Source organism: Cucurbita pepo, chromosome 6, assembly GCF_057944985.1.
Source record: "Cucurbita pepo subsp. pepo isolate OVF chromosome 6, ASM5794498v1, whole genome shotgun sequence".
Classification (NCBI taxonomy): domain Eukaryota; kingdom Viridiplantae; phylum Streptophyta; class Magnoliopsida; order Cucurbitales; family Cucurbitaceae; genus Cucurbita; species Cucurbita pepo.
Genome location: NC_141803.1, coordinates 2433965 through 2458613, shown reverse-complemented (window position 1 = coordinate 2458613; position 24649 = coordinate 2433965). Strand labels below are relative to the sequence as shown.

The 24649-nt window shown below is 35.8% G+C and overlaps 3 protein-coding genes across 3 annotated transcripts; 1 reads left to right on the top strand and 2 right to left on the bottom strand.

Annotated features, from left to right (window-relative positions):
• Positions 1–2943: 2943 nt before the first annotated feature.
• On the bottom strand, positions 2944–9051 carry LOC111797592 (uncharacterized). The gene is made up of 15 exons (XM_023680646.2): positions 8750–9051; positions 8103–8230; positions 7874–7945; positions 7680–7793; positions 7114–7182; positions 6978–7034; positions 6835–6888; positions 6695–6757; positions 6248–6310; positions 4951–5115; positions 4707–4862; positions 3834–3914; positions 3671–3732; positions 3360–3486; positions 2944–3257 (listed from the first exon to the last, which is right to left on the bottom strand). The coding sequence occupies exons 1-14, from the start codon at positions 8931–8933 to the stop codon at positions 3408–3410; spliced, it is 1347 nt and encodes a 448-aa protein (XP_023536414.1). The 5' UTR covers positions 8934–9051; the 3' UTR covers positions 2944–3257; positions 3360–3407.
• A 1127-nt stretch (positions 9052–10178) lies between these two features.
• On the top strand, positions 10179–20476 carry LOC111797019 (uncharacterized). The gene is made up of 19 exons (XM_023679868.2): positions 10179–10414; positions 11808–11882; positions 12014–12241; positions 12427–12513; positions 12592–12681; positions 12776–12902; positions 13035–13126; positions 13747–13915; positions 14275–14396; positions 15445–15573; positions 15709–15807; positions 15888–15945; positions 16026–16101; positions 16180–16309; positions 17452–17609; positions 17744–17816; positions 17904–18095; positions 19194–19287; positions 19397–20476. The coding sequence occupies exons 2-19, from the start codon at positions 11808–11810 to the stop codon at positions 20239–20241; spliced, it is 2844 nt and encodes a 947-aa protein (XP_023535636.2). The 5' UTR covers positions 10179–10414; the 3' UTR covers positions 20242–20476.
• A 1771-nt stretch (positions 20477–22247) lies between these two features.
• LOC111797297 (uncharacterized) lies at positions 22248–23508 on the bottom strand. The gene is made up of 2 exons (XM_023680276.2): positions 23209–23508; positions 22248–22930 (listed from the first exon to the last, which is right to left on the bottom strand). Exons 1-2 carry the CDS (start codon positions 23380–23382, stop codon positions 22385–22387), a joined length of 720 nt encoding a protein of 239 aa, XP_023536044.1. The 5' UTR covers positions 23383–23508; the 3' UTR covers positions 22248–22384.
• Positions 23509–24649: the final 1141 nt, after the last annotated feature.

Sequence of the window (24649 nt, the reverse complement as noted above, 5' to 3'; positions counted from 1 at the left end):
TCTTATGTAGGGTTGTCTTGACCTATACAAATTTAATTTTGGCTTGGAATTTAGTTCCTCTGGAATCATATTATTTTAAGAACATTTTGGATATGGATATTATTTTAACTTCAATAAATAATGGAATAAGTCAAGTAGAAACTACCAAAATTTAAATTTATATTAAAGGAAAATAAACCCAAAAATTATTATCAGCTTTATCTCATTTAATCTAATAAAGATAAAACAAATTACATGATTAATTAATTTAATTTTTTTAAAAAATACATCAATTTTGTTGTTGATTGTTTATTTAGTACATTGGTAGTATTGAAATTGGCATTAAAAAAATAATTTTTTTTTTTTTTAGATTTATAAAATACCAATTAATTAGTCCTAAATATATATATGAATAGGGTAGGTGCTATAGACGTATTAAACTTCATGCCGTTCAGAATAAAAATTCAATAAAAAGAACTATATAATAATATTTTTTTTTAAATAAATAATTTTATTTAAATGATTGAGTCGGGTTTTATAATTAATAACAAATAATCTAAATTGATTCATTTATAATATTTTTGAATTTATATTGATATAATTATTATTTTTAATATTTAATTCACTCAATTTCCAAAATATAAAGGTATAAATGGACATTTTCCCTAAAATCTAATAAAGAGAATAATTATGAGTATATAATCAAGAATTACTATCTCCATTCGTGTGAGACATTTTGAGGAAGTCTAAAGCAAAATCACGAGAGCTTATGCTTAAAGTGAAGCTATGAGAGTTTATGCTTAAAGTGAACAATATCATACTATTGTGGAGAGTCGTGTTCATCTAACATGGTATCAGAATCATGCCAATAGAATTCTCAAATGTCAATTAATGGACTCCAAATGAAAGTCCCACATCCTACGTCAGCTAATTTAGGGAATCTCGGGTGTTCATCTAACATTACCTACCCTATTGGCTATTCAAATTATATAATGTCTTTTTTTCCTTTTTTTGAGTTCATCAATTTTGTATAATACAAAGGCTTAAAGTCAAATGAGAATCCAATCGTCACGTTTATATTTTAATCCTAATTGCCGAACTCCCATCATTATTTCCATTTAGATTATATACATTATACAATCAGACGAGGGTGTCACTCTCTGACTCTTTCCATTTCATTTCCACACACGAGAGAGGGAAAAACAGAGCCTCTTTCTCTTTCGGCGGCTCTTTTCTTCAGTTGAGTTTCAATTCCCTTTTAAACCATCCATTTTCTCTCCAATTAGTTCATCGATTTTTGCTTCCGATATTCATCGTTTGAGAGCTTCAATCGGTAAATGGGAATCAAATGGCGCAATTCACGTAGCCAAAGCATCAGGTTAGGTCAAAGCTGTGGCTCTTCGAATGAACAAGAAAGCAAACGACTCCTCGGATGGCAGATTTTGTGGCAGAAATTCAAGAAGGAGAAGAGAAGAATCTTCAGTTGTTCTTCAGTTGAATTGCGTTCTTCGTATAATCCAAATGCTTATCGGTTGAATTTTGAACAAGAAAATTGGGGCTCTGATCCTGATGATCTCTGCAGATCCTTCTCTGCTCGTTTCGCTGATCCATCCATCGTCTCCAGGAGCTTCAGATTGTTGGATTGAAATTTATTTATCCATTTTCGAACTTCCAATGATCGGATTGTGGTTTGGAGTTTTGGTTCAGTCCTATACTGTGATTATTATGTGTTTGTTTCAATGGGACTGTTTTTGTTATTCGGTTCTTATTTTTCTTTCGAAGGAAGAAGAAAAGAACACTTTGTTACAAAATATTGAACGTTTTAAAAGTTAATTCTTTGCTTTAGCTGTAAGCAAAGTAAGATGCTCTGTACAATTCGTTGTGAAATCTCTCAGGATTCTGCTTTTCCTGTATATATACATACATACATAAATATAGATATATATATACATACATACATACAGATACATATATATACATACACACACATATATATATAATAGCTAAGTATATTTAAATATTATGTAGAAAAGAAAATAATGGTTAATATATATATATATATATACATATATATGTCATTTGAAGTTAAATTTACCGAAATCGATTGAATAATGACAAGAATTTTCATGAACAAAAAGATGTAATGTGAATATATTTTCAAACTTTTATGTGATTCGAGTAGTTGGAGGGGACTGACTCAACCTACATTCGTGTAAATATATCCGTAACTATTTTAAAGATTTGTTGAAAGTAAATAAACTAAAATAGAACAAATTCTAATAATTGAAGAAAAATTGGATCGGGTAAACATCAGATGCGATGAGTTAAAAGACAATAATTTTACAGGTCAAAACAATTTAAATGCGATGAAAATTTAAAATTTAAATGCGATGAAAATTTAAAATTTAAATATTTTAGCAAAATAGTCTAAAAAATAATTTAATGTCGTTTTATTCTAGGATTGAGGGAGTTAAGAGATGTCGGCATAGCCATTGGAATATTAGGAGAGTCAAGAGAAAGCCAAAACGAATTTCCAAATTTTCAGAAAGGAATCTTTGAATTGGATAAACGGTAGCCATCTTTGACCATCAACCATAGCCACTATTGGAGACCAAATAGCCTTCAAACTAATGGATCGATTAAAAATTTTCTAGCCATTGTAGGGCTCTTGGGCTGTAACCTGTGAGGATTGATCAGTTCTAAAGAGATTTTCAGAAGGCAATGATTTCTGGGTTATGAAATATTAAAGAAGGCTGAGAATTGAGACCTCGTTCCTCGAGTTCGATGCAAAAACATGACATTTTTGGTCGATGATAAATACCTTAATCAGTTGAGTCTGTGCACCGCTTCTGCTAAAGCTTAGATGAACAAATAAACAACAATTTTGCGAATACTTCTATTAGCAACGGGAAGGAAAAAATCGAAGAAAGCGCAATAACATTACAGATCAAAGACATAAACCCAAATGGAAATCGAGATAAGTTTTCTTATAGAGAAATAATGTTACATGTGTTTAATCTAAGAGTTGGTAGTTGGGTAGAAAAATGCAAACGACTCCAATAAAATTAAGCAAAGTCCTATTTTTACATTAACTTGAATAGGCTATCGGCTCTGGCTATCTCCTGATAAAACTATACAGGAATAACAGAACAAGGGGTCTAAAATGCTAGCACAAAAGATCAAAAAATATACTGCAGGACATCTTAAAGGAAAACAAAACTTAATTATTAGTTTATGGCCAAGAAGACATTCAATAACCACGAAAGCCCCTGTGTGAACTGCATCGGCAAACGATTGAACGCAAACAAACAGATTCAGATGACGAAGATTATGCTATACATAGAATATTACTTTTAGATTTGGGAATGATCGAATCGAACCTCAATTAGATCCCACTAGAGCTTGACAAATAACACAATGCTGCCATTCTACTTGTCGGGATGCCCCCTTTTACCCTTACGACGTGCATGGTGGGCAGTGTTTCGAGTTGGTTTCTTTGTTTTTTTCCTGCAAGTGACAAGGAAACTTGAATATTATATTTATACATAAGAAAGAACTCTTTTTCAATATATATATATATGTGTATAGAGAGAGAGAGAGAGGGGGAGGGAGAGATTTCATAAGATCAATGAAAGAACTAAGAAAAGCAATTGCAGTTGTATCGACATAGAACCGTATGTATGATACTGACCAGAAAATGGCAGAGCATATATTAAACAGCAGAATAATAGGAAGAGCCAACAAAGCAGAAGCCTGCAGCATTTTAAGTGGACTTCAATGTTAGAAAGATGAAAGGGTATGGAAGAAAAAGAAAAAGAGGGGAAAAATCATGTTGAGTAACATAAAATGCATACCGCAAACCATTCCAATTCTCTAGTTGCGAGTGGCCTGGTCAATTCGTGTTTATGTAGGTTCTCTTTAACAACACCTTGAACCTTAAGAAACAAAAAATGGCTTACTTAGACATAATAGTTATTTCATCTCAAGAAAAAGATAAGTATGGTTATGAGAGAATATAAATGTATATATGTAATACACACACACGACACGTATCGCGTAGTTTGACTTGAATAAATAACAATCGCCAGTCTATTATTAGAGGGGAGATTTTACATTTCCAGCCGAACATTTTGAGCAATTCAAAAACTGATGATAATTCGACAATCACCCTTCTCACATTTTAGCACCTTCAGATGATCAACAGTAAATATACCTTCTAAGTAACATGACCAGACAATTGCAATTGCATGAGTTCAAAATTGGAGCCAATTACCATATTGTTTCCCCATACAAGCCATCTTGTTTGAGAGAGTAAATAAGGAATGTCGAAGAAAAGAAATGAATAATATGATGAAGCTAACAGTTAGTCTAGGTGATAGAATGGAAGGAAAGGTACATATATGGGATTAATGGGCAAACCTTTTATTCCATATCAGATCCGTTCTATATTTCCTCACCAACCAAAATAATAATAATGATAATCCATAAATAAAGTAAACAGTAACTGTGAACAGGAGAGGAAGGACTAGGACTGGAAATCCAAACAAGAGACTGGCGGACTTGGAATGGGGAAAGGAAAAGCAAGACTTTCAAATGTTTAGGTTAGTATATAAACTCGATTGTATAGCAGGCAGTTCGAAGTACACAAGCCAGCACATCAACCCAGTCCATAAATGCATATCCTCTACAATTCTTAAAGAAGTGGGGAAGAATGCATGAAAGTGTACCTTATGATGATATACAGCTGCGGATTTTAGAAATTTTCCGTATGCGTGAACTAATTTCTTTGTATACGGCTTCAAGACCACCCTAACCTTTTCGACATGAGGTTTCGTAGCAGTAGCAACCTGATCAATATATGGCTTGCTGAATTTCTTAACTTCCTGTCAACAAAACGTGAAAAATGAGAATTTGCGGTGAATAGTAGACGTGCATTTAGGGGAAAAAATGAAGACAGTATAGATAACATACCAGATAGTACGGCCCAATAGCTTCTTTAGATTTAATTGCATAAGGAGTTATCACACTCTTTGATGTCTGGTAAAATTCTTCAGTTTTCATCGTTAATGTCTCGACATGTGGTTTAACATTTGTTTTTACTACCAACCATCTTTCCTTCACAGCAGGGATATACTTCTGCAAGCGACGTCATGGCATATGAGAGAGCAATCCACTTTAGGAAAAAATATGGTCAGAAAGACTCCATACAGTAAAAGGAAAGAAACAAATATATATATATATATATCAACAATGTTGTTGCTCTCATTTAAATCAGCAGCCTGGTAACAAATCTTTTGGCGTTCCAAACCCCCTTTTTACTTGCTTTCATGTATAGTTAGGTCTTAACTATTCCAATCGTGTTAATACAGGGGTGTATGACTATTCACCAAAATCATGTCTACACCCGCTAAGACTAAAATGTACTATAGAGATATGTGACAAGTCGTCAATTCTTCCTACTTGGGTTATATGCTATCAAAGTTGTGGTTATTGCTTATTTACTTTTAGCCTATAACATTGCTTTCTTACAAATTGTTCTCAACGCATTTCATCTCTCATGTTTTCTGAACGCTATCTCTCAATCATACGTTTGAATTGTCCACGACTTATGATTTCCATACAGCTGACTTGTTCGCTGGGTTAGAAAAAGTGTCGAACAATCGTTGTTCCGCTGCCATAAGAGTGATTGTGACACTATGCTTTACCTTTATATATCTTATCTGCCAGAACTTTAGCAGCAATCTTGTACAAACCAGGGATGAACTATTTGGTCAAAAGTCTTCAACCTTTATGAGCATTTACATTTTTTAGACGAAGACAAATGTAGAGTTCTCATTCATGGAAGATTCTTATACAGACTTGTGACTAAACTAATAGGCCTGAAGAATTAGAAAATGGTGATCATATTAAGTGGACGAGAAAATCGGTGCTTTCTGATTATTACAGAAAGCTCTCTCTTGATTGAGCGTCATGGAAGGAGAGAACCTTAACAGTATATGAATGAGAAGCTACAATATTGCATAACACGATATACTGAAAACTCTCTAGATTGAGCATCATGGAAGGAAATAACCTTACAAGTATAAGAATGTGAAGCTACAAGATTGCATAATGCATCCTCTATTGTAAAATATGTGAACTTTAAGGTGTTGAACTATTGAATTAAGATACTAGAGAATTGAAGTCCAGACCATCATTAATTGAGATACCATGTCAACTTCAAAGATATCAAAGCACAACAAGTAGACAATAAAAACTAGAGGCTTACTACTTTCACTGTTTTGACGTGGGGTTCAGCCCATTTTGCTGCTTGTGCCGTCTTATCTGATGCCTGCAGCAAATTGGAAACATGAGTTGTAGCTGATTAATGTATTAAATCATACACTAGATTATAAGTAAATATGGGCTTACTAACAAAAAAATATATGTGTACACATGTACATACATGCATATAAAGAAAAAAAAAAGAGCATACAGTCAAGAAATTCAATTATTTTCAGACTCGAGCTATAGAATTATAAGCACTAACTAAACTAGCTCAATTCACACAGATCCCAGAGGCCAGAAGACATAATTTAATTCAACCTTAATAATACTTTGATTGCAAACCAGTGAATTCGGGGGGGGGGGGGGGGGGGGGGGGGGGGTGGATGCCACCTGCAATTTGTTTTCTTCTCAAAATTGTTCACAGGAAGTGAAACTTATATAATATTACCTTCTGAATTGCTACATCAATTGCAGGCTTTGCATGCTCATTCCAATGTGTTTTGATCAAAGACTGCAAAGAGTAAACCTTCAGAACAGAACTCAGAGGAGTAAAAGTTAGGGAATGGAAACAAAATACTAGAGCATTACCTCAAAATGGCCATAATGTGAAGCGAGCCAAGGCGGGAGCCATGCACCATGAACCTGCGGACGAAATAAAGTTAGCATCCCCCTCACAATTGAAGTTTCATCTAAAATAATATCCACCACTCTATATTATTCAAACACATTACCTCTGTTAACTCCTTAATTTTCGAAGTTGCCTCAAACTTCGCCTTCCTCATCTCTTCCTAATTTTTTTTAAAAAAATATAAGAATATACAACAAAACGTCACTGTCATTGATAAGTTCAGAAGCATCATGAAGTACCTTAGTTACTTCAAGAGCTCGTTCAGTTACACGGATTCTATTTTCCTGTTCTTCATGAATCTTCTGGAACTGTTGAAGTAAAAAATATCTTCCAATATCAGGAATTTTCATAACGTGTACAAAGTTGGTGTCAGAAAAAATAAAAGCAAGATTATCATAATCAGAAAGATAGTTTCAAAAGAAAAACTACATCCTATAAAAGAAAAATTATAGCAGAAAATCTGACTCTACTTGTCTGAAGTTTATACACTGCACTGATTTTAATTTTTTACAGACACACTAGCTGTAATGACAATGCACCTAAAGAACAAAAATCATGCATTTCATATTTAAGAATCTGCAAAATAAACAAATGTCAGAAAAGTGATAAAAATCTAAATCTAATAAGAGAGTTTAAAGCATTTGAATGAAGCCTGCATGGAGTACAATTTTTTAGGAAAGCATGTGTCATAAATATGTGCTCAATTCATCGAACACCCAGGAAACACCGGATAAATAATTACATTGGGCGTATGTCATGAAAAACCAGCAGTGTGGGAGAAGAAACTAGTGAAATAACTTCTTACATTCTCTAATCTTAAAATGGCTTTCTGCATTTTCTTCTCAGCTTCATTTGCCAGAGTTTCCCAGGATTTTTTCTCCGCATTCAGCATCTCCAATTGTCTTTTGAGATCATCGACCTGCAGAAGGGTGGTACATCATCAAGCGAAGACAGTGGTTTAAAATTATAATAATAAAAGTAATGATTTTCATTTCTCACCTGTCTTTCTAATTCATGAGCACGTGCATACGCCTTCACAACCTGCTCCTCCGCGTCTAATTGCCCTTTTTTCTAAGTGTGACAATAGTTTTAAAAAATTCAGCATTTGAGTGAAACATTGTATACAGGGTTTTAGAGATAACTACGGCAGCAAGATCGAGTGTGTTCAGAGGGTGACAATTTAACCATCCTGAAAGACTAAAAGATTAAAGCCTAGACTGTCACAAACCTGAAGAGAAGCAATCTCACTTTCAAGCAACGAAATGCTATCTAGCTTGGCACTAATGATCTTTTCCTTCTGAGCTATTGCCTCGTCCTTCCTCTTCAATTCTTGGCTTTTTTCATCAAGGTGGGATTCTTCAGCATTGGGTAAAGGCAAGCGTTAGCAACCAAAACAACAACATGAATAACAGGATACCAGTTTAGATTTTGAGAAATCTTCCTAACCATCATCCAGTACATTGTTCGACACTCACAAGAGTGAAAATTAACGTATAATTCGATGCTATATTTTTGTTCCTCAACTAATCAACAATACAACAAACAATTGGAACCCAGATTTCGAGATATAGCACACCTGATATTGTCAACTTCTAAAATTCCTATATATTACTGCCAAAAACTTGAAAAATAACTTCACAATAGATCTATCTATCAGATACATATAAACACAAAGCAAAATGGCGTTTTAAATCTGGCCAGAGAATATTAAATTACCGACTCCATGAATCATAAAATCATACTCGAATGAACTGGTCTAAATTCTCCATGCAATTAGATTTCCTTCTCACTTTTTTCTTTTCTCAGACATCACAAAAATAGCAATTAAAACTTATTAGAAACGATAGCTAGAGTTAAGGATAATCGAAATATAACCAAGCTTTTGAATCTTGGACTTAAGCTCGTCCAATTCAACCTTCAAATCAGAAACCTCGGAATCATCCGATCTGATGACTTCAACTACATGTTCCGCTTCTACATCAACCGATACATTGGCGCGGACGTGCGTGAAAACTAGGACAAGAAAAATAAATAGACTGGCGAACTTTGAAATCGCCATGGGAGCTCAAATCTCTGCACAGAAACACCAGAGGACGGAACAAATGATGAACAGACTCTTAGAAGTTCAGAACTGAAACTTGAAACTAGCCACTGCGATCGACTTTTATTTTGTCGTCATCTGTTCCACAAGATAATTGTGAATACCTTTATTTTATTTTATTATATTATTGTTTTTTTTTTTTTTTTTTTTTTCCCATTTTTGCACCCTTTTGTTTATTCATCCTTTTTAGTATAAAATCGTATATTCTATTTTAATTCTTATGATTTTTAATATTTTTCTATATAAATAAAACTTTACTATTTAATTTAAGTTTCCCTATATATAAAATTACCTTTTTAGCCCTAGAAAAAATTAATTATTCATGGTAACAAATTATAATATATAATAATTATAATTCAAATTTACCATATCAAACGATATATAATTAATTTATATTTAGATTAGAGAGCTATTATTTAATTAAAAATCCATTTCTCATTATATAATTACATTATTTACAATTTTAAATTAACTTATATTATATTATCTAATTTTTTAAATTATTTTATTTATATTTTTGTTTATATAATTTGAGAATAAAAATTAAATAAAATTATTGTTAATTAAGATTTATTTAACTAAAAGGTTTTAACTTAAAGTTTCCTATATAAGAAAATTACCTTTTTAGCCCTAGAAAAAATTAATATTCACCACTCAAGGTAACAAATTATAATACAAATTTACCATATCAAACGATATATAATTAATTTATATTTAGGTCAGATAGTTACTATTTAATTAAATCTCCATTTCTCACTATATAATTACATTATTTAAAATTTTAAATTAACTTATATTATATTATCTAATTTTTAAAATTATTTTATTTTAGTCTATATTTTAATTCAAACATATATATAATTTGAGAATAAAAATTAAATAAAATTATTATTAATTAAGATTTATTTAACTAAAAACTAATTTATTAGGATAGGTCTGACTTTATAAAACTGTCGACTAATTTAGCTAAACCAATTTTCTTTATTTTAAAAAGAGTTTACCAAACATCTCCCAATATTCTAATCGTACGGCGAAGGGACGGTCCACGTACTACTTTCGATACTTCCCAAAGAAGGAGACCCAAGTATTCCACGTAAGCTGCCACATCGGGACCAACAGTCCACGTGTCTATTTCTGATTTGGCTTTAGCTAAGGTAATAGATTGCAATAAATCTGTTGAAGTTAGGTGATGGGATTGCAAACCACGTAACTGAGGGAAAGGAAGAGGAAGAGGAAGAGGAAGAGGAAGAGGAAGAAAAGTCAAATTCAAGAAAATGACTGAAAACGACAAATTTCTGATCGAGTTGCGAAATTTCGATTCTTATTTCGTTTGATGCTGCACAGTTCTTCCTCTTGGAGCAGCCGTGGTTCGAGACTCTCAGCTTCCCCTGATTTATCTGATTTAATTTCCTCCTCTGAAGTTCCGAGTCATTCCTCAGGTTAGTGATGAGTTTTCTCGCTGCTTTTTTGGCGATTTTAGGGATCAACATGCTTATAGTTAAGCTCGAATTGTAAGGATCGTCATTTTCATCGGCGATTTCTGAAATCTCTATTGTCGGTGAAGTGATTCTTCAGTGAATATTCTCGGAATCTTTTTGTTTGTTGAAATTGATGCTTTTTGTCAAATCGGTGAAGTGATCCTTAGAGAACACAATATTCTCTAAGGATCATCATGTTCATAGTTATCTAATCTGCATGTGTGAAGTCATTATGTGATGAGCGATGCTTAATTTAGTTGAAATCGGAGAAAGCAAGGTAGCCTAACTTATCACGCAATGGATGGAACAGTGTTTTCACACATTCCAAATTCTTAGTTTATTCGCCGCTTAGAGGATTAAGCTTCTGCTCTTGACTTTGAGGCACTTTGAGGCTATCGGATGAGAAACTAAGTGTATTAGTCCAAGCCGAGCAGATATGGTCTTATTTGGGCTTTTCTCATGCTTATGCTCCTATACCTCTCCAACAAATGAAAGGATGTTCGCGTAGAGAGAGGTTTCCACACTTTTATAAGGAGTATTTCGTTTTCTTCCCCAATCGATGTGGGATCTCACAATCCACCCTCTTCAGGGCCCAGCGTCCTCGTTGGCACTCGTTCCCTTCTCCAATCGATGTGGAAACCCCCAATCCACCCCCTTCGGGGCTCAGCCTCCTCACTGGCACATCACCCGGTGTCTGGCTCTGATACCATTTGTAACCGTCCAAGCCCACTGCTAGTAGATATTGTAATTTTTGAGCTTTCCCTTCTGGACTTCCCCTCAAGGTTTTGAAAACACTGCTAGGGAGAGGTTTCCACACCCTTATAAAGAGAATTTCGTTTTCCTCCCCAACCGATGTGGGATCTCACAATCCACCCTTCGAGGCATAGTTTTCTCGCTGGCACTCGTTCCCTTCTCCAATCGACGTGAGACCCCCAATTCACCCACTTTCAAAGCTCAACCTCCTCGCTGGCACATCGCCTAGTGTCTAGCTCTGATACCATTTGTGATCGTCCAAGCCCACCACTAGTAGATGTTGTCTTCTTTAGACTTTTCCTTTTGGGCTTCCCCTCAAGGTTTTGAAACGTGTCTACTCTGACGTGAGATCTCACACTAAGGATGCTTTTTGAGTCCTTTAATAGTTACACATAGAATTTTCATCGAGTTGAACGATGAAGGTTTATAGACGAGCCTTTTTCAGGCCCATCAATTCTAAGTTGCAAGGTTCATTTGCTAAGTAGCCTGCAGGCTGCAACTCCCAGAATTATCAGGATGCAGTTAAATTCATTTATTATAGGATTTCATTCTAAAGTTTCTATGATCATTCTAAAGCTTCTTCTCGACCTTATTTTTTTAGATGGCATGGGGCAACATATTCAGAAGAAGAATGAAAGTGTTCGGCCTGGCTTTAGTGATATACCTCGATTATAAGGTAAAGTTCCCTGAACCCTCATCTCTGTTTTCATCAAGCAATATACAAATTCACCTGCCTTTATTATTGTATTTCATGTTTATAAATAATAATTAGTTAATTAATTAAAATTTTTGTGGGTGTTTCCAAAGGCATTAGAACAAAGAGAGAAGTGGATTAGCAAGTCTAAAAGAGCAGCCTTATGGGAAAGAGCACATGAACGTAATGCAAAGCGGGCATTGAGTTTGATAATAGAGTTGGAAGGCTTGTGGGTGAAATTTGGACAGTATTTATCTACTCGAGCAGATGTTATCCCTGATGCATACATACGCCTTTTCAAACAGCTACAAGACTCTCTCCCTCCTCGTCCTTTACAAGAGGTTTTCTTTTGTGCTTTTTATTTTTGCAAAATAAATCTGATTAATGGATCAAAGATGCATAAATTATACAGTTCTAATCACAATTTCTCCATTAAACATGCTTCATTTTTCTCCCTTACAAATATTTTCATACAAAAAGTCTTCGTATATTTCAATGGTGCAATTGTACTTGTGTTCCATGACAGGTTCGCCAGACAATACAGAAAGAGTTGGGGAAATCAATCACTGATATGTTTGCAAACTTTGTGGAAGCTCCCTTAGCAACTGCGTCTGTAAGATCCTCTTATTGTAGACAGTTTTAAGATACAAATGAGTCGATTCCTTTATTTTGTGGCATTTGATTCTGTCAGATAGCGCAAGTGCACCGAGCGACTTTGCTTGATGGAAGGGAGGTGGTTATCAAAGTGCAACACGAGGGCATTAAGACCGTTATATTGGAGGTTTAGCATGCTCTAATAGACACTTTAAGACGTTTGATCGAGATATTTGATGAACTTTCGGCCTGATTGATGAGCATTTGATGACTATTTACAGGACTTGAAGAATGCGAAGGCGATTGTTGATTGGATAGCCTGGGCAGAGCCGCAGTATGACTTTAATCCCATTATAGATGAATGGTGCCGAGAAGCTCCCAAAGAACTCGATTTCAATCTTGAAGCGGGTATGCCTTTACTGAACTTACTGGAAAAGACACTTCCCCTATTGTTGTTGAGTGAAGGACAATGTTATCCACAGTTATTCAAGTCACCTAATTCACTTTTTCACTTGCCTCTTTTCTTATTTCATTTTGTAGAGAACACGAGGACAGTTTCTAGAAATCTTGGGTGCTCGGATGGCGATAAAGGCCTTGGAATTGTGAATGTTTTTATTCCAGAAGTTATTCAGGCAATTTTCCTACCTTATAACATCAAATTTCTAGAATGTCTGGTTACTATTGAATCAGCATATTATCATGGACATAAGGATGTAGCACTATTTCTAAGTAATTTGTAGGAAAATACCGTCTAAGGTTATTAGTTCGCTTGTAACCGCCCAAGTCCACCGCTAATAGATATTGTCCTCTTTGGGGTTTCCCTGGCTTTCTCTCAAGCTTTTTAAAACGTGTCTGCTTGGGAGAGGTTTCCACACACTTATAAAGGATGCTTCATTCTCCTCCCCAATCGATGTGGGATCTCACATCGTTCCTCCACCCTTGCAATTGTTAAACTTTTCTTTAAAAAAAACATTTTAAATTTAAGTTTTATTGCTGTAATGAGGAAACATTAGTCGTGTTAAAGGCTTCCCAACTTTTAGCTTATATGAAAAAATTTCAAAGGATACATATACATCTATGCCAAGCAAGTCTACAAGATCAAAGTCATTATCTTAAGGATTGATTTGTGCTCATAACTTAGCAACATGTTTAACGCTTACTGTATATTCCATTCCAAGCAAGTCTACAAGTTCTGCATTTGCATAAGATTAGGTTGCTGATGTAGCTGTTGTTCTGTGGGTTTCTGTGGCAGTCAACAGAGAAAGTTCTAATTTTGGAGTATATGGATGGCATACGTCTAAATGACTCTGCTAGTCTGGAAGCTTATGGTATTGACAAACAAAAAATTGTTGAAGATATCACACGCGCGTATGCACACCAAATTTATGTCGATGGATTTTTCAATGGCGACCCGCATCCTGGTACATTATCATCTATGCGTAATCGTTTTAATGTAAATAAATGTAGATTAATAAAAAAAATTAGCAGTAGAAGATTTATTTCTGGTAGATAATTCACTAATGTAGGAATTAGACAATGCCCAAATATTTTGTAGTTTCATTATATAAATGAATTTGTTTCTTATGAGAAACAAATAATGTTTTTGTTCCGTGATGTTTTCTGTTATGAATCTGTAATTAGAATTTACCTAACGAGATAAGTTATTTACATTAAAAAAAAAGTTTCTAATCATGATTTCTTAATGTACCCTCATAAATTAAGGATGTAACAAAAAGCAATACAATAGTTGTTCTAGTGCCTTCTTTGGTACTTTGTGCAGGGAATTTTCTCATCAGCAAGGAACCTCCTCATCGTCCAATTTTGCTCGACTTTGGGCTTACAAAGAAATTACCAAACACCATGAAACTAGCACTGGCAAAGATGTTTTTGGCAGCTGCAGAGGTTTGTACGATATTATTATTTGGGCAAAATATTAAAGAATGAAACCTCAGATCTACGATTTCCTTCGATCCTTTGGTTCAGTTTAAATACAATTGTCAATTTAAAAGTTTGATGTGTGTCACTCTCTAAGTGCAACATTGCAAGGTTGAAGACTTCATGATGTTGATACTATGAATACACAGTTTATTTAATATTCAAAACATTATCATCGATGGTAAATTACATAATGTGTACAGTAAACTGTCTGCATTTTACTCTTCTAGTGTTTCAAGTCAACTGTAGGCTTTGGTTTTACGAACATATTTGATCAATTTACTGCTTGTATTATGGTTTATAACTGTAGCCCGCTTAAGTCCACCGCTAACAGATATTGTCCTTTTTGGGCTTCCCCTCAAGGTTTTTAAAACGCCTCTTCTAGGGAGAGGTTTCCACACCCTTATAAAGAGTGTTTTGCTCTCCTCTCCAACCAATGTGGGATTCTCACAATCCACCCCCCTTCGGGGTCTAGTGCCCTTGCTGGCACACCGCCTTGTGTCCACCTCCCTTCAGGGCTCAGCCTTCTCGCTAGCACATCGCCCGGTGTCTAGCTCTGATACCATTTGTAACAGCCCAAGCCCACCGGTAACAGATATTGTCCTCTTTGGGTTTCCCCTTTGGGGCTTCCTCTCAAGGTTTTTAAAACATGTCTGCTAGGGAGAGGTTACCACACCCTTACAATGGGTGTTTCGTTCTCCTCCCCAACCGATATGGGATCTCACAATATCATTACTTAAAACAGAGAAAATCATCCTCCTTGACTTTTTAGATCTTGTCCATATCAAGTTATCTCCTAAAGAAAAGCTCAAAGCACATCCATGTTTGTTTATGTGCTTACATTCCTGATCTTCCATTGACAATTTGTTTAACGAACTTTATAATGATATTACCCCTCGATGTAGTTTGTTATAGTATTAGTTTATTATGGTTATTGTAAGACAGCTAGTTGGTAAGAGAGTTAGTTGGTTTGTAGTTCTTTGCGGAAACGATTTGTAAACATCTTCTTTGATAGGGTGACCATGTTGCTCTTCTATCGTCCTTTGCCGAAATGGGACTTAAGTTGCGTCTTGATATGCCAGAGCAAGCAATGATGGTGACAAATGTATTATTTCGAGCAACAACTCCTGCAAAAGAATCACAGGTAAGTGCATCCCGTGCTCTTGAGAGTCATGATTATCTCTGATGTTACTTACAAATTTTCATTCTCTGATATCCTTCATCACGAGTCCTACGGATAAATTAGGTTCATATTTTTACTTCTTCAGTTAATTTACAGGTCACCCTTAGAGCTATGACGGAGCAACGATCAAAGAACGTGAAGGAAATACAAGAAAGAATGAAAATGAGTCAAAAGGAGGCTAAACGTTTTAATCCTGTAAGTTGATATAGCTTCTAATTATTTCTCTGTCATGATTGTCTGTGTTTGCAAATGGTGAGAGCCCATCTTTTACACAGGTTGATGCATTTCCTGGTGATATTATAATATTTGCAAGGGTTCTTAATCTTCTAAGAGGTATTTATTTAAACGTTAACTGGTCTTAACTTGCTGAAGTATTTGATTCGTGTTTTCTGAGCTTCGAGAGATTGACGCAGGTCTTTCTTCCTTGATGGATGTGCACATAGTATATCTAGATATCATGAGACCATTTGCTGAATTTGTTCTACAAGGGTGAGTTCCGAATCGACGTTTGTGTGATTATTGGTGCGTCGTCTTACATTCAGCTTGGTTTAATATTGGATGTTTCAGAAGTATTAGCAAGGAGCCAAACGTAAATGATCAATGGATCTGGAGAACACCTGCCCATTCTGATGTGGAATCTAAGCTGAGACAACTCTTAATCAAGCTGGGGAATGAGGATAAAATACTTGGAATCCAGGCATGTATCACATCTTTATTATATATGCCACTGTGTAATTAAACCATTTTCGGGTATGTCGAAGTGCAGTTTAATGCAAAATTTCATTGCATATTTGCAATTTCGGTTTTGGCAAATTCTTGTTTATAATTGGCCCATAGCATTTAGCTGTGTGATTGAACTGACAATTATTCAGAATCCAAGTAGTAACATGGATTATGGATCCTGAAAATTTGTTCAGAGTATCATTCAGTTGTATGTTCTTCTTTTCTTTATCTCTCAGAATTAGAATTTGACTATTGATGTGAGATCGCACATTGCTTAGAGAGGGGAATGAGTGCTAGCGAGGACGCTGGCCCCGAAGGGTGTGAATTGTGAGATCCCGCATTGGTTGGAGAGAGGAACGAAGCATTCTTTATAAGGGTGTGGAAACCTCTCCCTAGCAGACGCGTTTTAAAAATCTTGAGGGGAAGCCCGAAAGGGAAGTCCAAATAGGACCAATATCTGCTAGCAGTGGGCTTGAGCTATTACGAATGGTATTAGAGCCAGACACTGGGATGTGCCGAGAGGACGCTGAGCACCAGCCCCGAAGGGGGGTGGACACTAGGCGATGTGCCAACAGGACACTGGGTCCTGAAGGGGGGTGTATTGTAAGATCTCGCATCGGTTGGAGAGGGGAACAAAGCATTATTTATAAGCGTGTGGAAATCTCTCCCTAGCATACACGTTTTAAAAACCTTAAGAGGAAGCCTGAAAGGGAAAACCCAAAGAGGACAATATCTACTAGCGGTGGGTTTGAGCTTGGGTCTGTATATATATATCATGCAAGTAGGTAAATATCAATGTTTGATAGAAGACATACAAAGTCATTTAACAGAGACTTGAGTTGTTCTTGAAATGTAACACATTTTGGGTGATCAAACCAGGTTTGGCTACCTGCTTGATCTGATTTATGTTTGCTTTTGCAAGATAGTCGGTTCGGTTTTCCATACTTACCTTTTTGATTAATTAAGCTAACATTTTATGGCCAAGTAACAGTCGAGTACGAGGTTGGTACACTAACGATTGATTGGACATAGCAATTAAATCCCGCCCTTCAATTCCTCATTAATGCTATATTACCACTCTTCTCTTCTTATTGAATTATGATACAATTCTGTTAGGTGTGTGCCTACAAAGATGGAGAGGTCATTATCGATACTGCTGCTGGAGTTCTAGGGAGATACGATCCTCGTCCCGTTCAACCTGATAGTCTTTTTCCAGTGTTCTCAGTAACAAAGGGCATCACAGCTGGAATGTTGCATTGGCTAGTTGATAATGGGTAAGACCAGAATTTATATCAAGTTAAGTGAGGGTTTCAAGTCCGTATAAAACGCGCTATGTCCTTAATAGGACGTGCTGTGCCTTCATTTATTGAAACTGCTTTTTTTTTTCCTCTTATGAATTATCTTGAAGGAAACTGAATCTTGAGGAAAATGTTTCTAATATTTGGCCAAACTTTGGATCAAACGGTAAAGATATTATAAAGGTACACATAGTCTCCCCGAAAAGTTGCTTCGTATGTTATTGCAGTGTATTTAAAGACATTTTTTCTATTATTGGATTTTATTTCTAGGTCTATCACGTGCTTAACCACACGTCGGGTCTGCATAATGCCACGGTAGATGCGAGGGAAAATCCTTTGTTAATTTGTGACTGGGAGGAATGTTTGAATTGCATGGCTAAATCAACGCCAGAGACTGAACCTGGGCAGGAGCAGTTGTATCACTATCTATCCTATGGCTGGCTATGTGGTGGGATCGTTGAGGTAATGTCCTTCGTTCTTTCATTCAATTAAATTATTGGGGTATAACTCTAATGTCAAGACTATTATCTGCTGAGGAATCTAAGTTGGGAAGGAAAATGATAGGAGTTCAAACTAGTAAAATCATTTCAAACTTCATCTAACCGCTAGGAGACATTGTCCTCTTTGGGCTTTTCCTTTCGGGCTTCTCCTCAAGGTTTTTAAAACGCGTCTGCTAGGAAGAGGTTTTCACACCCTTATAAATAATGTTTCGTTCTCCTCCCCAACCGATGTGGGATCTCACAATTTACCCCTCTTCGGGGCCTAGTGTCCTTTCAGGCCCCACGTCTTTGATGACACGTCGCCCAGTGTCTGGCTCTGATACCATTTGTAACGGCCCAAGCCCACCACTAGCCGATATTGTCCTCTTTGGGCTTTTCCTTTCGAGCTTGCGTCTGCTATGGAGAGGTTTCCACACCCTTATAAAGAATGCTTCATTCTCCTCCCCAACCGATGTGGGGTCTCATAATCTACCCCTCTTCGATGCCCAACGTCCTCGTTGGCACTCGTTCCCTTCTCCAATCAATGTGGGACCCCCAATCCACGCCCTTTCAAACCCAGCGTCTTTGATGGCACATCGCTCGGTGTCTGGCTCTGATACCATTTGTAACAACCCAAGCCCACCACTAGGCGATATTGTCCTCTTTGGGCTTTCTCTTTCGGGCTTGCATCTGCTAGGGAGAGGTTTCTACACCCTTATAAAGAATGTTTCGTTCTCCTCCCCAACTAATGTAGGATCTCACACTTTATGGGTTTGCCTATCTATTGCTGCTCTTCACCAATTCTCTTGACACGTGTCAATGGATATTTACGTTCTATTCCCGGTCTCGTTTTGTACGTTTCGTGGATAAATTACAATCCATATTTTATCGTTATTCTCGGTTAATTGTTTGGTAAAGAAAAGTATAATACATTGATCAGCCAGGAGACAATATTTGTGGTGCTTGGTTATCACTCATCCCTCAACATATTAACCATTGGTTTTAATCTGATCAGAGCTCACAATAGCCTAAGATAGCTTATTTTTCGTCTCATTGGTTTTAATCTGCTTAATCGAAACAGCACGCAACGGGGAAGAAATTCCAGGAGATTCTCGAAGAAGCATTAGTTTACCCACTCCACGTAGAAGGCGAGCTGTACATCGGAATCCCTCCTGGTAATCCTTTACTGCATCCTCTCAATCTATTGCATTCTTAACCATAATTTCTACCAGTTAAGAGAAAAACTGTTGCAGAGCTTTTCTATTGTTCTTTGCTTGTTTCCAGGAGTTGAATCTCGTCTTGCAACACTAACACCAAATCTTGATGATCTTCAAAAGTTCACTGGGATCAATCGTCCTGAACTACCCTCCACCTTCCAGCCAGCCATGATTGCCCAGCTTGCCACAACTTTGACACCTCTATTTAACATGCTCAATACTCGCCGTGCCATTATACCAGCTGCTAATGGACATTGCTCTGCTCGTGCACTGGCACGTTATTACGCAGCCCTGGCCAATGGAGGCGTGATACCGCCACCACATTCCTCATCATCCCAACCACCTCTCGGAAGCCACCCTCACATCCCTAAATTTTCTGTCGAGAATCCTAAGAAGCAGAAAGCTGCCAAAAGTAAGGACAGTCGTACCAACGTAAATAACAACCACGAAAAGAACTCGAGTTCCCCCGAAACAGCCGAGAATAATAGTATCTTCAGCAATACTGGTTACACTAGCCTCCCTACCAATGATCCCAGCACAAGAGTTGGACAAAAGTTCGTAGGCAAAATGTACAAAGACCCCAGAATTCATGATGCCTTTTTGGGTATAGGAAAATACGAGAATTTGACCATTCCAAATGGCAAGTTTGGGTTAGGATTCTCAAGGTTGAGATCAAAGGAAGGTTCTTTTATTGGGTTTGGCCATTCAGGAATGGGTGGATCCACAGGTTTTTGTAACATAGAACACAGGTTTGCCATGTCCGTGACCCTCAACAAAATGTCTATTGGGGATGTCACTGCCAGCATAATTCAGCTCGTTTGTTCCGAGTTGAATATCCCGTTGCCAGCAGAATTTTCGGCGCTCGGGATTTCTGGACAGCACGGTAGAGTGGAAGCTCCTTTGATTAACTGAGGATGAAAGAATGAAAGAACAAAATTTTCCATACTTATACAACTCATAACCTTTGATGTAACACTTATCAAAATCATAGTCTACACGTTATTATAGCATAGCAAACTCTTATGAATATCAAACAATTATCTAGAATAACCTCAAATGTAACGATACTGATGAGTCGATAAGATGAAATTCAGGAACCCTATATTATTTATCTATTTTGCTAACTTTAATGACATTATTTATCATATTCCTATGCTTTCATCTTGTTCAATTCAGAAACCATGAAAAAGAACCAATATTATTGGGGTCGGCGGTCAAAGATTTGAGCTGGTGGGATCTCACACCTTTAAGTTATTTGAGGTACGAGATGTCTCTGTTTTTGTTATCCTAATTCTGTGAGACACAAATGGAAATGCTTTCTGATTTGAAAGAGAAAGAAAGGGATAAGGTCTGTGACAGAGTATGGAGACATAATATGGGTGTAGATATCAGAGACGATCCTGGGACCTGTGGGTTATGGGCCCACCACGCTTCCGCTGCGCCACTCTGATTTGTTAGTACTATAGTTTCAGAAAGAATGAGTACCGTGCTTTTTATTTATTATTGGCCATTTGTGGAGTTTACTATAAATTTTCTCTTGATTAGACCATTTGAAATACATTAACTAATTTAGATCATTCAAAAGGTAGATATCAGAGCCAAGTTTCAATCTTGGAACCTGTGGGTTATGGGCCCACCACGCTTCTGCTGCGCCACTCTGATTTGTTGGTACTATGGTTTCGAAAAGAAGAAGTCGAGTATGGTTTCGAAAAGAAAGAGTATTCATTTGTAGGGTTTACTATAATTTTCTCTTGATTAGACCATTTGAACGGATGTATGTACCTCCATACATTAACTAATTTAGATCATTCAAATAGTAGATATCAGAGCCAAGTTTCGATCTTGGGACCTATGGGTTATGGGCCCACCACGCTTCCGCTGCGCCACTCTGATTTATTAGTACCTACCATAGTTTCAAAAAGAAGAAGCCGAGTACCATACTTTTCATTTATTGTTAGCCATTTGTAGGGTTTCTATAATTTTCTCTTGATTAGACCATTTGAACGGATCAAAATACATACATTAATTAATTTAGATCATTCAAAGAGTAAATATCAGAGCCAAGTTTCGATCTTGGGACCTGTGGGTTATGGGCCCACCACGCTTCCGTTGCGCCACTCTGATTTATTAGTACCATAGTTTCAAAAAGAAGAAGCCGAGTACCGTGCTTTTCATTTATTGTTAGCCATTTGTAGGGTTTACTATAAATTTTCTCTTGATTAGACCATTTTAAACCCATCGAAATGCTAAAATTAATAGAGGGCATGTACTTCTAGCTTAGATGGATTTAAAATATACCTTAACTAATTTAGGTAAATTATTTATGTGGCCTAAATTGTTACACATTTTATCGTATCAATTTTCGCCTTGTTTCAAAACACTGTCCAAATGTACGATGAAAATTTATTTTCTTAATTTTTAAAAAAAGAGTTAGGCCATTAAACTTTTGACTTTGTTTTAAAGCAAGGCTTTTTTATTATTATTATTATTTTTTTTTTTTTTTTTTTTTTGTTCACTCATTAAGTATTATTTCGTGTATCATGTAATTTAGGAAAAGAAAGAACATAATTATTATAAAGTATTAAAGCATAAATAATTATATTAAAATAATTAGTATAAAAAAGACCTATTGACAATGCTGTTCTTCGCACATTTCTTCGGTGAAATATAATATTTAGAAAATATATTAGTTAGGAATATATCTTAGATATTATATTTTAATATTCTCTTTTATGATTTAATTTGTAGTATATTTTATTTTATTTTCAATATTTAATTAGTTTATATTTTTCTATAAACTATTCCATCGTAATTTTATTTCTCATTTTTATCGTAATTATGTAATATTTGTGTTAATTTAGCTGGCAAATTAACACAAAACAAAAAAAAAAAAATTCAATTATTTTAGATATGAGGAATGAGAGACAAATTTGCATTTCAATTATTCCCATTTAAAAGTCAGTTTCAAAACGAACGGACACAAACACCGATCAATTTACACACAAATATCACATCCATACAGAGAAACCGACCAAATCAACCATATTTCGAAGCTCTAAACATTACTGAGCTCGCCATTAGCGTCACCGGCGGCGAGCGTTTTCCGTTTTCCGATAGCGTCGGAGCAAACAAAGTCGAGATTATAAAGCACAGGAACCATGGAAACAGAGCAAACGAAGACCAAAACAGGGCCAAAAATCCAGAGGAGCATCGGCAGGGCAGCGTAGAAGAGGCGGTTGCCGACGGTGTTGAGAATAAAGCCTTTGTCGAGGAGATCGGAGATGTAATCGGAGGTGACGGCGGCGGCGCCGGGCGGAATGTTGATCAGAATATTGGTTTGATTTATGAATCTGATGGAGAGGGAATGGCAGAAGAAGGAGAAGAGGAATAGTGTGAGCAAAGTCACGTATTTAAGAGCCAACATGAAATCACCATGGGCCCCATAAACGGCGTCGTTTAGAGGCTTTTTTATACTGTATGTGCTGCTCAATACCGCCGCTAGCCCCATACAGAGCAGAATCGAAGTGGTGGCCATTAGGGTGCATCCCATTATCGTGTTCCTTAGGGTTTGGACGGCCAGGATGTTTTTCTTCTCATTATCCTGTCAATAAAATAATTAAAAATTCAAATACCCGATCTAAAATTCGACTTTCATAGCTAAAGTTACACCAACCGTCATCCCGAGCATAATTCAACCGGCTAAAGATATTCACAAAGTATAAAGCTTCCTATCTTCCCTCGATTATATTCAAATTCCGAACAATTTGAAATTATGATTTTCTATCATAATATGTTCGGAAGGAAAAAAACGTTGAGAGGATAGAATTAAAAATATATATTTAAACATAATTCTTACGAGATAGAACGTAAAAATTTGACCTGTAAAATGGCAGCGATCCAAAAACGACGAGCATTAGTGTTGATACCAATGAGGGTAGTGAAAGGCTGAGTCCGAACTCTATGCCAAAGCCATGCATGATATCCAGCGCTCATCAAAAACCCTAAAGGAACCAAAATTATGTCCAAATAACAGCTCCTCCATTCTGCCCCCATTAATTATTTAATTATTATTATTATTATTATTTATTAAATAATAATGATAATAATAATAATAATAATAATAATAATAATAATAATAATAATAATAATAATAATAATAATAATAATAATAATAATACTTCTTTTTCTCTCTTTAATCAGCCCTTTCCACTGCCAATATGGCTGCAGAAACAAAGCACTTATTTATAGAAGCCCATGGATGCATGTGGACTTGATTGAACACGTAATTCAGTTGGTCAAGAAATTAAGGACACAACCCTTTTTTTTTTTTTTTTTTTTTTTTTTAATTTTTAAAAAAAAATAATAATAATAATAATAATGTCATTACACCACAAAAGCACTTCTTTCTCCACAATTTTCCTGTTTAATTTTGTTGTTTTATGCTACTTTTAAAATGGTATAAATTTAGGTTAGTTTTGCGTAGGGAATAGTTTGAGTGAAATGATAAACGTGTTTTAGTGGAAAGTAGATGAATTTGAACGAACCCGATACATCTCAAGTCAAGTTTAGATGACACGTCATAGCCATATTGGGTTTCGTACAACTACTTGTGGGTAAAGATAAGAGTCCTGAGATATTAAATTTTACTATTTATGGGATAATTAAAAATTTTGTTCAATAATATTCGAGTATCGATGGATTTGATATTTTGGGTTGACGGTGATAGGTATTGGAGCGAGATGTTGTATAATAATAACAATTATTAGAAACATTGCATATGAGATTTCAAATAAGGTGACGAAGATATGTAAGGGGCTAAATCGGACAATATCGGCTAGTTGTGGGCTTGGGCGATTACAAGGCTAATTGATGGATAAAATATCAATTATCATTTTAAAAAAACGGTAGAAATTAGAGATTCCCAAATGGCTAAATTCGAAGAGAAAGAAAGAATTTATAGTTAGTCGAGATTACAAGATGCTAACTAAATTTAGGTTTAAGTAAGAAACGCAAAGTCGTTGGCACTTGATCGGCACGATTCTCTTGAGGTATAGGAAATTGGGTAGTCAACAGAAGGTCGAGAAGAGTTTCCACTAGATCGACTAAGGCCGTTACAAATGGTTTGGGAATCTAGTTAGGTCTCTTTTTCTCGACAATAAATCATATATTTTATTTAATATTATTATTATTATTTAAAAAATAATCACATGCAACATCATATGATAAGCAATGGAACGTTTGTTATACCTCAAAATATGCATAAGTCCAAATAAAAAAGAATAGGAAATTAAATATTCCAATAAAACTATATCTTAAAATT

What these genes read in the sequence shown, in the direction of transcription:
- LOC111797592 (XM_023680646.2), bottom strand. Translation starts at nt 8,933, where the DNA reads ATGGCGATTTCAAAGTTCGCCAGTCTATTTATTTTTCTTGTCCTAGTT. An exon ending in CTCATGAATTAGAAAGACAG is followed by an intron (nt 7,794 to 7,873) that starts GTGAGAAATGAA and finishes ACCCTTCTGCAG; the next exon opens with GTCGATGATCTCAAAAGACA. An exon ending in GAGAATTGGAATGGTTTGCG is followed by an intron (nt 3,733 to 3,833) that starts GTATGCATTTTA and finishes AAAATGCTGCAG; the next exon opens with GCTTCTGCTTTGTTGGCTCT.
- LOC111797019 (XM_023679868.2), top strand. Translation starts at nt 11,808, where the DNA reads ATGGCATGGGGCAACATATTCAGAAGAAGAATGAAAGTGTTCGGCCTG. An exon ending in GGTTCTTAATCTTCTAAGAG is followed by an intron (nt 15,946 to 16,025) that starts GTATTTATTTAA and finishes AGATTGACGCAG; the next exon opens with GTCTTTCTTCCTTGATGGAT. An exon ending in GCTGAATTTGTTCTACAAGG is followed by an intron (nt 16,102 to 16,179) that starts GTGAGTTCCGAA and finishes TGGATGTTTCAG; the next exon opens with AAGTATTAGCAAGGAGCCAA.
- LOC111797297 (XM_023680276.2), bottom strand. Translation starts at nt 23,382, where the DNA reads ATGGGGGCAGAATGGAGGAGCTGTTATTTGGACATAATTTTGGTTCCT. An exon ending in GGATCGCTGCCATTTTACAG is followed by an intron (nt 22,931 to 23,208) that starts GTCAAATTTTTA and finishes TTTTATTGACAG; the next exon opens with GATAATGAGAAGAAAAACAT.